This window comes from Prionailurus bengalensis, chromosome D1 (assembly GCF_016509475.1).
Source record: "Prionailurus bengalensis isolate Pbe53 chromosome D1, Fcat_Pben_1.1_paternal_pri, whole genome shotgun sequence".
Classification (NCBI taxonomy): domain Eukaryota; kingdom Metazoa; phylum Chordata; class Mammalia; order Carnivora; family Felidae; genus Prionailurus; species Prionailurus bengalensis.
This window is the reverse complement of record NC_057346.1, coordinates 7,008,753-7,021,092: the sequence shown is the minus strand read 5'-3', so window position 1 is coordinate 7,021,092 and position 12,340 is coordinate 7,008,753. Positions and strand designations below refer to the sequence as shown.

The following is a 12,340-nucleotide window of genomic DNA, read 5'->3' as shown; positions in this document are numbered from 1 at the left end:
ACTCAAGGAAAACAAGGGGTTGGGTCTAACCTTGTCAATTCTTTAGTAGGCAGCTGGCAGAAAGAGTTCTTGAAGCCCTTTATTTGTACTGTTCTTTTTTTTTTTTTCAACGTTTATTTATTTTTGGGACAGAGCGAGACAGAGCATGAACGGGGGAGGGTCAGAGAGAGAGGGAGACACAGAATCGGAAACAGGCTCCAGGCTCCGAGCCATCAGCCCAGAGCCCGACGCGGGGCTCGAACTCACGGACCGCGAGATTGTGACCTGGCTGAAGTCGGACGCTTAACCGACTGCGCCACCCAGGCGCCCCTATTTGTACTGTTCTATACCATGTCCACTGCTAGAACAGTAAGCAATTTTGATAATTTATCTATATTTTTATTAAGTAATCTCTGTGCCCAACATGGGGCTCAACCTCACGACCCCAAGATCAAGAGTCACACGCTCCACCGACTGAGCCAGCCTGGTGCCCTGATACTAAGCGATTTGAAACACCATCTCTGGACAGAAGGAGCTTACTCCTGGTTACATGGATTTGCCATCTACCATCCTCACCCTCGATTTTCGGATACTGCTGATGACTGACAGGCAATTTTCTTGCCTCTACTGTTTCCAAATGTTCACTTTTGCCAGACATATTTTAAAAAGCCAAAGAACAGAAGCATTTAGTACCCAAAACTGAGGTCTTTGCAGAACTGATGTTTCGTCTTTTGTTTATTTAGGTGCTTCTCCCCGATATAGAATTTTATATTAATCTTGGCGATTGGCCTCTGGAGCATCGAAAAGTCAATGAAACCCCTGGCCCTTTGCCTATCATTTCGTGGTGCGGCTCCCTGGATTCACGAGACATTATCCTTCCAACATATGACATCTCCCACTCCACACTGGAAGCAATGAGGGGTGTCACAAATGATCTCCTCTCTATTCAGGGAAATACAGGTAAATAAAAGTTTGTTCTCAAAGACAGAGGTAAAAGGGAGTGTTCAACCAGGGAGAATAAAGGTATATATTTAAATAACCATCATTCTTCTTTTCTAACCGAGAAAAAAAGGGCAGTGTAGGATTCCTCTAATCCAAAACTTAGATGTACGGGTTGGACTAGTAAAATCCAGACCTGCCGTAACTGGGTCTCCTTTGAGTTGGTCCTTTGTAAATACCATTTGAAAATATATATTTGGTAAAATCGTCACTTAATTCTGACTCCAGTGCCTTTACATTGCTGGATGGAGCCAGAAAGCATTTTGAAAAATATAAAATTATATGTGGATGTAAGAGAATTGTTACAGCAGTGTTATTTGGATATTACTCCCTCCATCATGTAGTGAGGAATTTTCTCATTTCTTCCTTCTGCCTTACTTGATCCTTTAAAACCTGAATTCTTTCTGCCCCTCCCCCGCTCCCATTTGATGGCCTTACACCTTATGGCCCAACACAACTTTTTATTAAACCGGACTCCCTGAGTAGAATAAACCCTGCCTAACCCTGCCTGTCTTTATAAACTCTGTTCCCATTTATTGTGATTTGGTGGACTTATTTGGCAGATGCGACCGAAGACTCTTTGCAAACTACCTGAAGATAACATGGATTCAAAACTGACTTTTTATTTGGTAACAGTGAATTCTTGAGAAGTGTACTAAAATATTAAAGAGAGTGATCCTCTCCAGTTTCTATGTTTTACAATTTATCCCTTAGAAGAGTAACAGGTGTTAACTAATGACCTCTCGTTAGAATCATAGAAACAGATTTAGTTAATTCTTCTAGAATATTTCCCTCTCGGGAAAGAAACCCCCCCCACACACACACATATTTACACACGTGCATATAGTTGAGTTATATATATATATATTTTGATTTCAGAGCATATTAGACAATCCTCCCTGTATTCAAAGGTGATGTGCTCAAAAATCTGAGCAACCTAAGGATTAAAGATGTGGGCGTTACCTAGTTATATAGTTTGTTCTGGTCACCCACTCTAAGAACAAAAGCCTAGCTCATTTTTTATTGTGAAGCACAAAGGATGGAAGAAGCTAATGCCTGGGTGAGTGAGTGGCCAAGTCGCTGAATGTTTTTTGCTTTGAACTTGATCCAGCATTATTTTGGATAACTCCTAAAGTCATACAACAGACACTCTAGCATTTGAGTGAGCTCTCACAGGTAGACAAATAGGAGAAATGAGAGAATTCTTTTATGTGATACAGCAGATAAAAGGGCTGTTTTTGAAAGTCTAAACTGGAAAGTATCTCAGGAAGGTACTCAATCCCCTATGTTTTGGAAACAGCACCTTACTTTAGAAGATGAGTTGATGATAAAAGAGCTTTAACATCTTAAATGACAATGGTATATTAAAGATGATTATGCTTACCATTTTTATGAATGTCAAACTCATAATCATATTTTTTATGGCTTCAAACCTCTAGGGCCTTCCTGGATCAATAAAACAGAAAAAGCTTTCTTCAGAGGTAGAGATAGCCGAGAAGAGAGACTCCAGTTGGTACAGATGTCCAAGGAAAACCCAGAGCTCCTAGATGCAGGAATTACAGGATATTTCTTTTTCCAAGAGAAAGAAAAGGAGCTTGGAAAAGCTAAATTGATAGGTTTCTTTGATTTCTTTAAGGTATGCGTTTATGTCTTCCTGTATGAATATGAAGTGATAAACTTGCATTAAAAGTCTACCAAATCACTGGGTGGGCAGATTTCTCCAGTCTTTTGAGCTGGCACACCCACACTTTCTCACTTTCTCCCTTCCAAGAATCGGGAGTTAGAGCATTCATTGTGGTCTCCTTTTTGGTATTTTTGTTTTTGTTGGTTTTGTCTACCCAATGGCCAGGACTGTATTTAATACTATAGTATGAGGATTAACCTGGGGTTTTGGGTGCATTTATTTATCTGTTTTTTTCTTGTTTAGACTTATTTTATAAGCTGGGACTATAAATACCTTTTACATAAAGTGATCTTAAATGCCTTTTGTAAACAGAAAGAGTATAAACTCCATATAAGTAAAATAGGAGCTGGAACTATGGCACGCGTCCTGCCTCTGCCATTAACTGTGGGACCTTCATCTCTTAGCGCCCCTAAACATGCAAGATGCCGGCCTTGCTCCTTCACAGCACTGTCATGAGGCCCAAAGGATAGAGATGTGAACAGTATGACAGAATCTGACTGGCTAGAAAACTCTTTGGTACCAATTACTTAAGAAAAAATTAATTACCAAATCTGTGAGTACATCCTGTTCATATCAGTGTGATAGAATGAAAAAAAACATTGGGTTTGAACTCAAAGAATAGAGGTTTATAAATTTATCTGAACACCAGTTTTCTCATTTGTAAAAAAAAAAAAGAAGGTGGGGGGGGAGAGGTTATCATAATATGTGCTTCACATTATTATGATCTAGTGAGGTTTAATTCCTATGAAAAGTGATTTTGAAATGTAAACCAAGCCTTATTAATCCAGCAAATATGTAAACCGAGTACCTATTGTGTCGCAAGCCATCACACTAGTCCATGAACTTCTCCACATTTCTATGTGCTCAACTCTAAAATTGAGCTTTCTGGAGGTAACACTTTCCTTTTTCATACTTATGTAGGTATAAGGAACAAGGGAAATTAGGTATACATGAAAGTGTAAATTGTTACCAGAAGTCAGTTTTAATAAACCTAGAAAATAAAAAAAATTTTTTTCTAATGTTTATTTATTTTTGAGAGAGACAGGGTGCAAGTGGGAGAGAGGGAGACACAGAATCAGAAGCAGCCTCCAGGTTCTGAGCTGTCAGCACAGAGCCTGACCTGGGGCTCGATCTCATGAGCCATGAGATCATGACCTGAGCTGAAATCTGACACTTAACCGAGTAAGCCACCCAGGCACCCCAAACATAGAACTTTTGAAACATTTTCCTCCCTGGTCACAGAAATCTGAATCCCCATTACATAGAGTTGAAAAAGGTACTCCTATTTCCTAAATTATTTCCTAAAACTATTGATTATCTTATCCTTAAATACGTTAATATTTCTTTTTTTTTAAGATTTTTTTTTTTTTTTGAGAGAAAAAGAGCGAGTGGGAGAGGGGCAGAGAGAGGGAAAGAGAGAATCCTAAGCAGGCTCTGTGCTATCAGTGCAGAGCCCGATGGGGGGCTCGAACTCACGCACTGTGAGATCATGACCTGAGCCAGATCAAGAGTTGGATGCTTAACCGACTGAGCCACCCAGACACCCCATTGCATTGTATTTCCTAAAATCGATGTGCTAAAGGCTGCTTATGATTTTAATACAAAGAGAAAATGTGAATTACAAAATGAAGTATATAACTTCTAAACAGTGAAATTGGAACATGGAAAATAACTGCTTTATATTTAGTATTATGGTGTTGATGACAATCAGAAGTGAAGCAAATGGCTGTTAAATTTCTTCTTTGTTTATGTTTGTTTTAATCTTTTAGTACAAGTATCAAGTGAATGTGGATGGGACTGTGGCTGCGTATAGATATCCGTACCTCATGCTGGGTGACAGTCTGGTTCTGAAGCAGGACTCAACATACTATGAACATTTCTATATGGCACTAAAGCCTTGGAAACATTATGTCCCAATTAAAAGAAATCTTAGTGATTTACTAGAGAAAATTAAGTGGGCCAAGGTACGCTTTCTGGAGTTTTAATTTCTTGAGGTGATAACACACTTACCAATGTTATTTACATGAGTTCCATCATGATGCAATTTACCTTGACATAATTTAGTGAGAGAAATGTTATTTTCTGGAACTTTTGTTCCCTTGAAATAGCTAAAGAATCAACATTGAGGTCATTTTAATACCCTTTATCAACATTTTTGAGGATTTTTAGAAGTGTTGGAAGTCCAATGTTATATGGAATGTATATATTATATAGAATATAACAGTGTTATATAGAATATAGATTTTTCTGAAGGAATCACTATTCATGCATACACACACTAATCAAGCAAAAACACACTGAATGCAAATTGCTGATTGAAAATCCCAGGGTTAGAGTGCTTTATGCACAAGAAGACATTAAAGGCAATTACGATACGATGCTCTTTTCTTGTTCCCAGTTAGGAAACAGGCACAATCGATGCATGCTATACAACATCCCAAGAATTACAAGTTTTCCATAAAATATGATTTGTTTTCATATTTTTAAAAGAAAAAGTATTAAAAAGCTGTTCTGTTTTATTATGAAGCTCTAGAAATTTACCCTTTCGTTATAAGATTTTGTTCTAAGTTTCTGAGAAGCAGTGTTTGGGTATGCAAATAAGTGGGTGCCCGAGGCAGAATCATTTTTGTGACCTTTAATAAAAAGTAAGGATTGCTTACCAGTGGCTTTTCCTGTGGGCAGCAGAGTAGAATATTAGCTATTTTCCAAAAGTATAATTAGGAATGCTGAGTGTTCCTGGTAATGAAGGAACAGCCTGCGGGTACCAATCGCCGAATTTACTATTACAGCAGTAAGATAGACTTTCACAGGTTCTGCTTGGTAACAACTTTGGAGCTCTGACTACAAATTAAAATGGAGCTCTTAAGAGATGTTAGAACATAAAAAGTGATTCATTCTACTCCAGTTTGCATTTTAATACCAAGCAGAGAGGCTAGGATGGGGGAAACAGGATGAGCCCTAAATGTCCTGGGGAGCCAGGAGACACAAGAGAAGTTGCATGTTGGGTGAAGGTATGGGGCGGGGGGGCGGGGGGAGCTTCTGAGCCAGTGGAACAGGGTCCAAACACGTGTGACCATTGCTGTGTAACAGATGTCTAGCAAAGTACCTTGTCTATTTTTCAGAGCCTTGTTCTGAGGCTGTTTTCATCCTGTTCCGGGTCTTCCATGCTGTTCACATTTAACCCGACATCGGCCCTGCTTCACACTCACCAGTAGCCTTCTTTGGGAGGGTGGGTGGTCACAGGAGTACTTTTCATTTATCGTGTTGTTGTTTTTTTTTAAACCTTTCAGGAAAATGATGATGAAGCCAAGAAGATTGCAAAAGAAGGGCAGCTGAGTGCCAGGGACCTGCTGCAGCCACACCGGCTTTACTGCTACTATTACAGAGTATTCCGGGTGAGTGCCCTCGGACCATCCTGCCAGGAGGGGGGGGGAGCATCCTCAGACCCCATGCTGGGCCTGGGTGCCTCACTTCTTCATAGGGTTCTGAGAGTCAGTCCACGGAACTCTGGCCAAGCCGAGCACCAGCCCGCAGAAAGACAGGATCAGTGCTAAGTCTTTTTGTGGCCCCTGTATTTTTATCTCCACTCAGTATTATGAAAAACAGTGCACCGAGCCCTTCCAAATCTAGATGAAAAGCTCCCCCTACTTTGGCAGTGCTTTTATTAAGTGCCTTATGGAATTCCTAGTTTAGGTATTTTCTGAACCTCAGAGGATATCTTTCCTCCTCTAGAAAGTAAGGGGGTTGGACTGGAGATCATGAACATCTCTTTCTGCTCAACGTGTCTGCCTCTTTGTTCTTACTACTTAAGATTCATGCTTTTGGTATCACGGTATAGGATGGAAAGCCAATATTTAGCTTGCTGTACAAAACAAACAAGTGAAATACATTTATTACATTTTTTTTAATGTTTTATTTATTTTTGGAGAAAGAGAGAGACAGTGCCAGTGGGAGAGGGAGACACAGAATTGAAAGCAGGCTCTAGGCTCTGAGCTGTCAGCACAGAGCCCAGCGTGAGCTCGAACCCACAAACCGTGAGATCATGAACTGAGCCAAAGTCAGACCCGTAACCGACTGAGCCACCCCGGCACCCCAAAATGAAATATATTTCTAATGGTTCTAACACCTTAGGCCTAAAATACGGAAATGCAAGGATTGGTTCTTTGAGTAACTATCTTGTGTTTTTACACAGTAAAATCTCACCAGGAAGAAAAAAAAAAAGAGAAATAATACTTCTGTTTTTAACCTAAACTTATTTTTCTGTGGGCAGAAGAAAAGTACATTTCTTCAGATGCTGGGGGATATTGTTCTCTCGTAGAAAAATTAAAATGATAAATTACACTATTTACTAAAACTAGCCTTTCCCTTAAATGAGTTGTGCACCCTCTGTTGGTCTACCTGTAACTTGAATAGTAGGGGTTTTTCACCCTAAATTATTAAGTTGGTTCCTGTACTCGTGTCAGTATTTTTTGGGGTTGGGCCCCCCACCAGGAATGTCCAGCTCAACGTATATGGAACCACTGAACTGGAAGTCTAATTTTTAGGAATATTTCAGTCAGTGGCCAAGTAGGAGGACACCACGCAGGTTTGTAGCCAAAACATATGTGGCTATGAGCCTAAAGGGAAGGGTGTGTGGGACCGCCAACTTTGAGATACATATCATCTTTGTTGATTTGAGTGTTCGACACATTTAATTATTCATTCATCAGTGGAGGGTAAATGCCAAGATGTGCTGTTATTTCAAATGGGGATGCCTGGCTTGACCTCCTTTTGTGGAGGCTTCCTACGTCCACAGAAAATTATAGGTTGGGGTTCCTTGTTAGATTATGAAATATTGCACTTAGTACCCGTAACAACTGAAGTTGGGACTGGAATAAACCAGACCTTTGGTTGTAGTCTCAAGATACACAGCACTAGGGCGCCTGGGTGGCTCAGTCGGTTAAGCGTCGGACTTCAGCTCCGGTCATGATCTCACAGTTCTTGAGTTTGAGCCCCTCCTGGGGCTCTGTGCCGGCAGCTCGGAGCCTGGAGCCGGCTTCAAATTCTGTGTCTCCCTGCCCCTCTGCCCCTCCGTCACTTGTGCTCTGTCTCTCAAAAATGATAAACGTTAACAGAAAGAAATTTCTTCTAAAGATACACAGCCACTAGGAAGGATGGCGTGAGTGGGGTAGGGAGGGAGGATCCAGTGGGATGACGTGGGGACTAATCTTTGAGTTGCCTTCACACGCACATTCCAGGAATATGCGGAGCGCCAGTCCAGCAAACCGGAAATACGCGACGGAATGCAACTTGTTGCTCAGCCTGATGATGACACGTCCGTGTGCCAGTGCCACCGGGAAAGACCTTCCAGAGAAGAGCTGTAAGTCAGCTCACATTCACAGCCCTGCGTGTGTGGCCGAGGAGTTGCCTGCAAGCATTCAGATCATTCAGGTAGAGGCCACCCTGTGTCGAGCGCAGTTCAGGAGACTTAACGTGCATGGATAGAGCAGTAGGAGAGCCAGCATTACATGTGTCTTTAAGTGTTATTTTCTTTTGTGTAAAAACCGCTATCATCGGCATCAGTTTGTTTTTTTAAAAAGAAAACTTGCGGGTCATAGTAGATAGGCTTGCCCAAATATCACTCTCTAGGAAACTGTTGGCGCCATATTTCTTGGTGTGTTCCTGCCCTTGTTCACTTTCCCTCCTCCTCTTCGAGTTGTGAAGAAGAAATGCTTGTGCAGGGTCCTTCCGTCTCACTGCATAATTTCTTCTCCTGCAGGCTGCTTTTGGCATTCAGTAATGGCAAGCCTCCTCCTGGAAGGTCTGATAAGAACAGTTAAGGAAGGAGCGGATGGTTCCCTTATTAAAGGTAGCTTGGAGACTAGGGAGGCAGTATTGTCTTAAAGCTCACTTGGATCTTTTTAGCTAAGTTTTACCGAAGCCTGGGACAAAATTAAGGAGAAATTGTGTCATAAGCTAGTAATTTCCAATCTACCTGGGTGGGACACCCAGCAAGGACAACACGGTTATTAAAGTACATGAGAACATCCTATGGGAACCATTCGTTATCTATCTATTGAATAGAGGGAAGATAACGATAGTAAGGTGGGGATCTTTACCACTTTTTTTTTAATCTATAAAAGGATACTTGAAAACATCTGCCAGAAGCAACAGTAATAAGCCTGGTATTTTGGGAATTCACTAATATGCTGACAAGAAAGGCAAACATCCTGAATGCATCCTTGCTGTTGCAGTGGTTTTGCACTGCTAAGAGAAAAACTTTGAAATTTCCTTCGCCTTTTTTGGACGGGGTCAAGACTTAAGACTTAACGCCCAGAACTTCGTTACACACTCCTTGTAAAACCACCCATCCAAGAGTCATTGGTCATGTCACTAATGAGCACTTCCCCAAAGCAAGAGCTATCTACCCTCCCAATCTAAAAATATTGACTCCTCTCATTGAAATATTTACTTAATCTGGAAAGCACTGTAATGTAACCACTTTAAAGTAGTCATATCTTTTTCTGAAGGTCAATAAGAACACAGAATTGTGTAACTAGACAAAAGCAAAACCATATTTAAGAGCAGTGTAACCAAAGCCAAGTACCCAAGGAAAACCAATACCCACCCGTTGTTCCCAAGTACACGGTCACAGGGCAAGCTGTACTGGGACCATAATCTAATGAATCCATGTCCTGTATATATTGTATCCGGAGTTTGGGGTTTGTCAAGGCCGAGATTATGGAAAGAAAATTTGCCCTCCCTCATACCTCCCTGCCCACCAACCCCTGCTCCTTCCTTGTGGCTGATGGCATCTTGTTCAAAACATCTTAAATTTTTTAAATATCTATCACCAGCTGCCAAACAAGACTGAGAGTGAAAAGTGAACTGAGATACATCAGGCAGCCTCTGAGCATGGAACAGAGAGGATGTATTTAAGAAATTAAGTGGAGCCCTCAAAGTTAGCTTAAATGGTTTTCTGGTTTGTTGACATGAATATAACCTAATAAAGTAGTTTTACTAAAACCATGATTTTTCCCTTCGAATTCACACATTACCCACATAATCCATTAGTCATTTTTAATACTTCAACTTTCATTTAAAAAATCTGATATTTCAAAGAAGAGGACTGTAAGGATGTGCAAGTAAATATAGTAAGTGCATTTGTCTAAATAAGCTGCCAGGGTATTTGTTGCAGCACTGTTTTTATTAGTAAAATGTTGGAAACACCTTGAATAGCCTTCATGAAGGAACTGGCCAAATAGATAATGATATATAAAGAAATATAATACAACCATTAAAAAGAATGAAGTATCTCTAAACATACTATCATGAAAGATTTCCATTACAGTATTCAGTGGAAAAAGTAAGTTACAGGACAGCATGTATAATGTGAAACCATGAATGTAAAAAACAAAAATATGTTTGTATGGTTGAAAGTTTGGAAAGATTTTATTTACCAATATCTGAAGGGACGGAGAGAAGGGAATTTTTACTTTTTGCTATATACCTGTCTATGATATTTGTTTTTACTGCAAGTATGAATTAGACTATAAAATAAAGAAAAATGTAAACCTAGGAAAAGATTGTAAGTGCACAAAAGATATATATAAGAAAATGGATATTTATATTTTCCATTATGCTGTTTTTAAGTCTACTATGTCTAGAATTTTATATCATGGGATATATTTTATACACTTTTAAATAAAGCAAATTTTCTAAATAATATTTTGAAAAAGACAACTTCTGTTTTGAAGAAAGTGGGGCGCCTGGGTGGCTCAGTCAGTTAAGCGACGACTTAGGCTCAGGTCAAGAGTTATCAGAGCCCTGCCTTGGGCTCTGTGCTGACAGCTGGGAGCCTGGAGCCTGTTTCAGATTCTGTGTCTCCCACTCTCTCTTCCCCTCACCCCTTCTCTCTCTCCCTCTCCCTCTCCCTCTCTCAAAAATAAGTAAATATTAGAAAAAAAAAAAAGATTGTAACAACCTATAGCCCTGGTATTTCTGCAACTGGGTTGGTCTAATTATAATTTTATTGTGTCTTTATGAGTGAATGAACCCAAATTTATATCACCACCACTCAGTCCCTAGTGGGATTTCCCTAATATTAGGGGGAAAGAAATTTAGGCTTGACACCATTATTTTTCTAATTCCAGGTTAAAATAACAAGAAGTGCAATGTCTTAGACAGTTTAGGTCGTCATTATACTGGTTTCATTGTTATACTGGTTTAGTAAGTTATACACGACTTACTGTAGCGATCACTTAGCAATAAATATATACACGTACGAAATCATTATGTTGTACACCTGAAACTAATGTATATGTCAATTATACCTCAATTAAAAAACTAAAACTGGTTTAGGATTTACCAGCTAAAGAGCTTACATTTAGAAATCTCATTAGATTACAATCACGTGTCACTTTTTGATCCTGAGCACTAGATGCCAAATCGCTAGAAGGATCAGTTTTCTTATTTACAAATGAATAAATTACTTACATATGAAAGCTTTTGTGTATTTCTCCCACATCCTTAAAGCCCTTGGTGGCAGTGACCAGGCTTTATAAGTTTAGCCCCAAATCGCGGAAATGCACTGTGGTTTCCCTTTCAAAATGCTTTGCCTCAAAGCCTTTAACAATCGCAGCGAGAACTAACAGGTTCAACCAGCCTCACATTTTTGTATACGCTGGAGACGGAGGCGGGGCCGGAGGTGGTGGTGGAGGAGGGAAGCTCGGCGCTGAGGGGCGGGGCCGGGCCTTGGAGCGGGGCGGGGCCGAGGGACAGAGCGGGGCGGGGCCTTGAAACGGGCCAGAACGGAAGTAGAGGTGCGTAGCTTCCGTTTGCAGTGCTAACGAGAAGTTCTGCGGAGCCAGGTACAGCGGCGTAGAAAGGTGAACGGAAGGTTGTACCCCTACCGTGTGTGCCCATGTCACAGCTGGTCTCTCCTCTCTGTAGCCTCTGTTCTAAGACCACCCTTGTCCAGCGCCCTAAAGCGCCCCCCGCCCCTGCGCTTGAGTTCCGCTCCCCAGCCGACCCCCGTAAAAACGTTTGGTCTCCTTGAAGCGCCCCCATCCCCGGGCCTCCAGCCTCCGGTTTCCAGCGCTGCCCACGATTGAGCCCTGCGTCCTCGGCTCGGCCTCGGGGAACTCGCGCGGCCCTGGCTGACGCGGCTCCTGTTCGGCCTACAGCCTCACGGTCTCCGATCCTCGCCCCTCCGCGGAGACGCGGTTTCGTCTCCCTGGAGGCCGGGGGCGAAGTACTTGTTAACCGGCCTCACCTTTTTTCCGTTCTACCCGTGAAATGGTTTTCGTTATGTAGAGATGGAAGAGCGTCTGCCCTCCTCCGCCCTCGGTAGAAAGCACAGGAAAAAAGGAAGAGCGAAATTACAAAACTGAGAAAGGTCCTGAAACACCTTGGTTTATTCATTAAAAACAAGATAGGAGGTTCCGATCCCAGCAAATTAACTTTTGTACTCTTTCCCAGCTTTTAAAGTAAGTGGAACTGAGAATTCAGAGATTTATCTTGTAGGCTTTTTCTCATGAAGATAAAAGACTAGTGGAGCCATAATCGATTTAATAAAAATTATCACCGAGTTGGGGTGGACAAAAACCTTCCATTCCTGAATCTGTAATTGGAAGCTGGTGTAGTAAATTCCTTCATTACTTGAGCAGTGGTTTTATAGTACTTTCTAGGGTCTTACAA

At 41.2% G+C, this 12,340-nt stretch overlaps 2 protein-coding genes across 7 annotated transcripts in view; both read left to right on the top strand.

Moving 5' to 3' along the window:
* Positions 1 to 10,367, top strand: part of POGLUT3 (protein O-glucosyltransferase 3) — a 28,948-nt gene extending 18,581 nt beyond the window's left edge. The window contains exons 4-9 of one of the 2 annotated variants that reach the window (XM_043579256.1): positions 723 to 939; positions 2,418 to 2,614; positions 4,432 to 4,626; positions 5,953 to 6,057; positions 7,900 to 8,021; positions 8,785 to 10,367. In XM_043579256.1, the coding sequence (XP_043435191.1) occupies positions 723 to 939; positions 2,418 to 2,614; positions 4,432 to 4,626; positions 5,953 to 6,057; positions 7,900 to 8,021; positions 8,785 to 8,818 (870 nt within the window). In that variant the 3' untranslated portion in view covers positions 8,819 to 10,367. Of the gene's footprint in view, positions 1 to 722; positions 940 to 2,417; positions 2,615 to 4,431; positions 4,627 to 5,952; positions 6,058 to 7,899 lie in introns of both variants that reach the window. The other variant, XM_043579257.1, reaches the window with a different exon arrangement.
* CD1H11orf65 (chromosome D1 C11orf65 homolog) overlaps positions 7,909 to 12,340 on the top strand; it is a 64,339-nt gene continuing 59,907 nt past the window's right edge. For 3 of the 5 annotated variants that reach the window (XM_043579262.1, XM_043579261.1, XM_043579258.1), the window contains exon 1: positions 11,430 to 11,511. The gene's annotated coding sequence lies outside the window, so the exon portion shown is untranslated. Of the gene's footprint in view, positions 8,022 to 11,429; positions 11,530 to 12,340 lie in introns of those variants that run through there. The other 2 variants (XM_043579260.1, XM_043579259.1) reach the window with 2 other exon arrangements.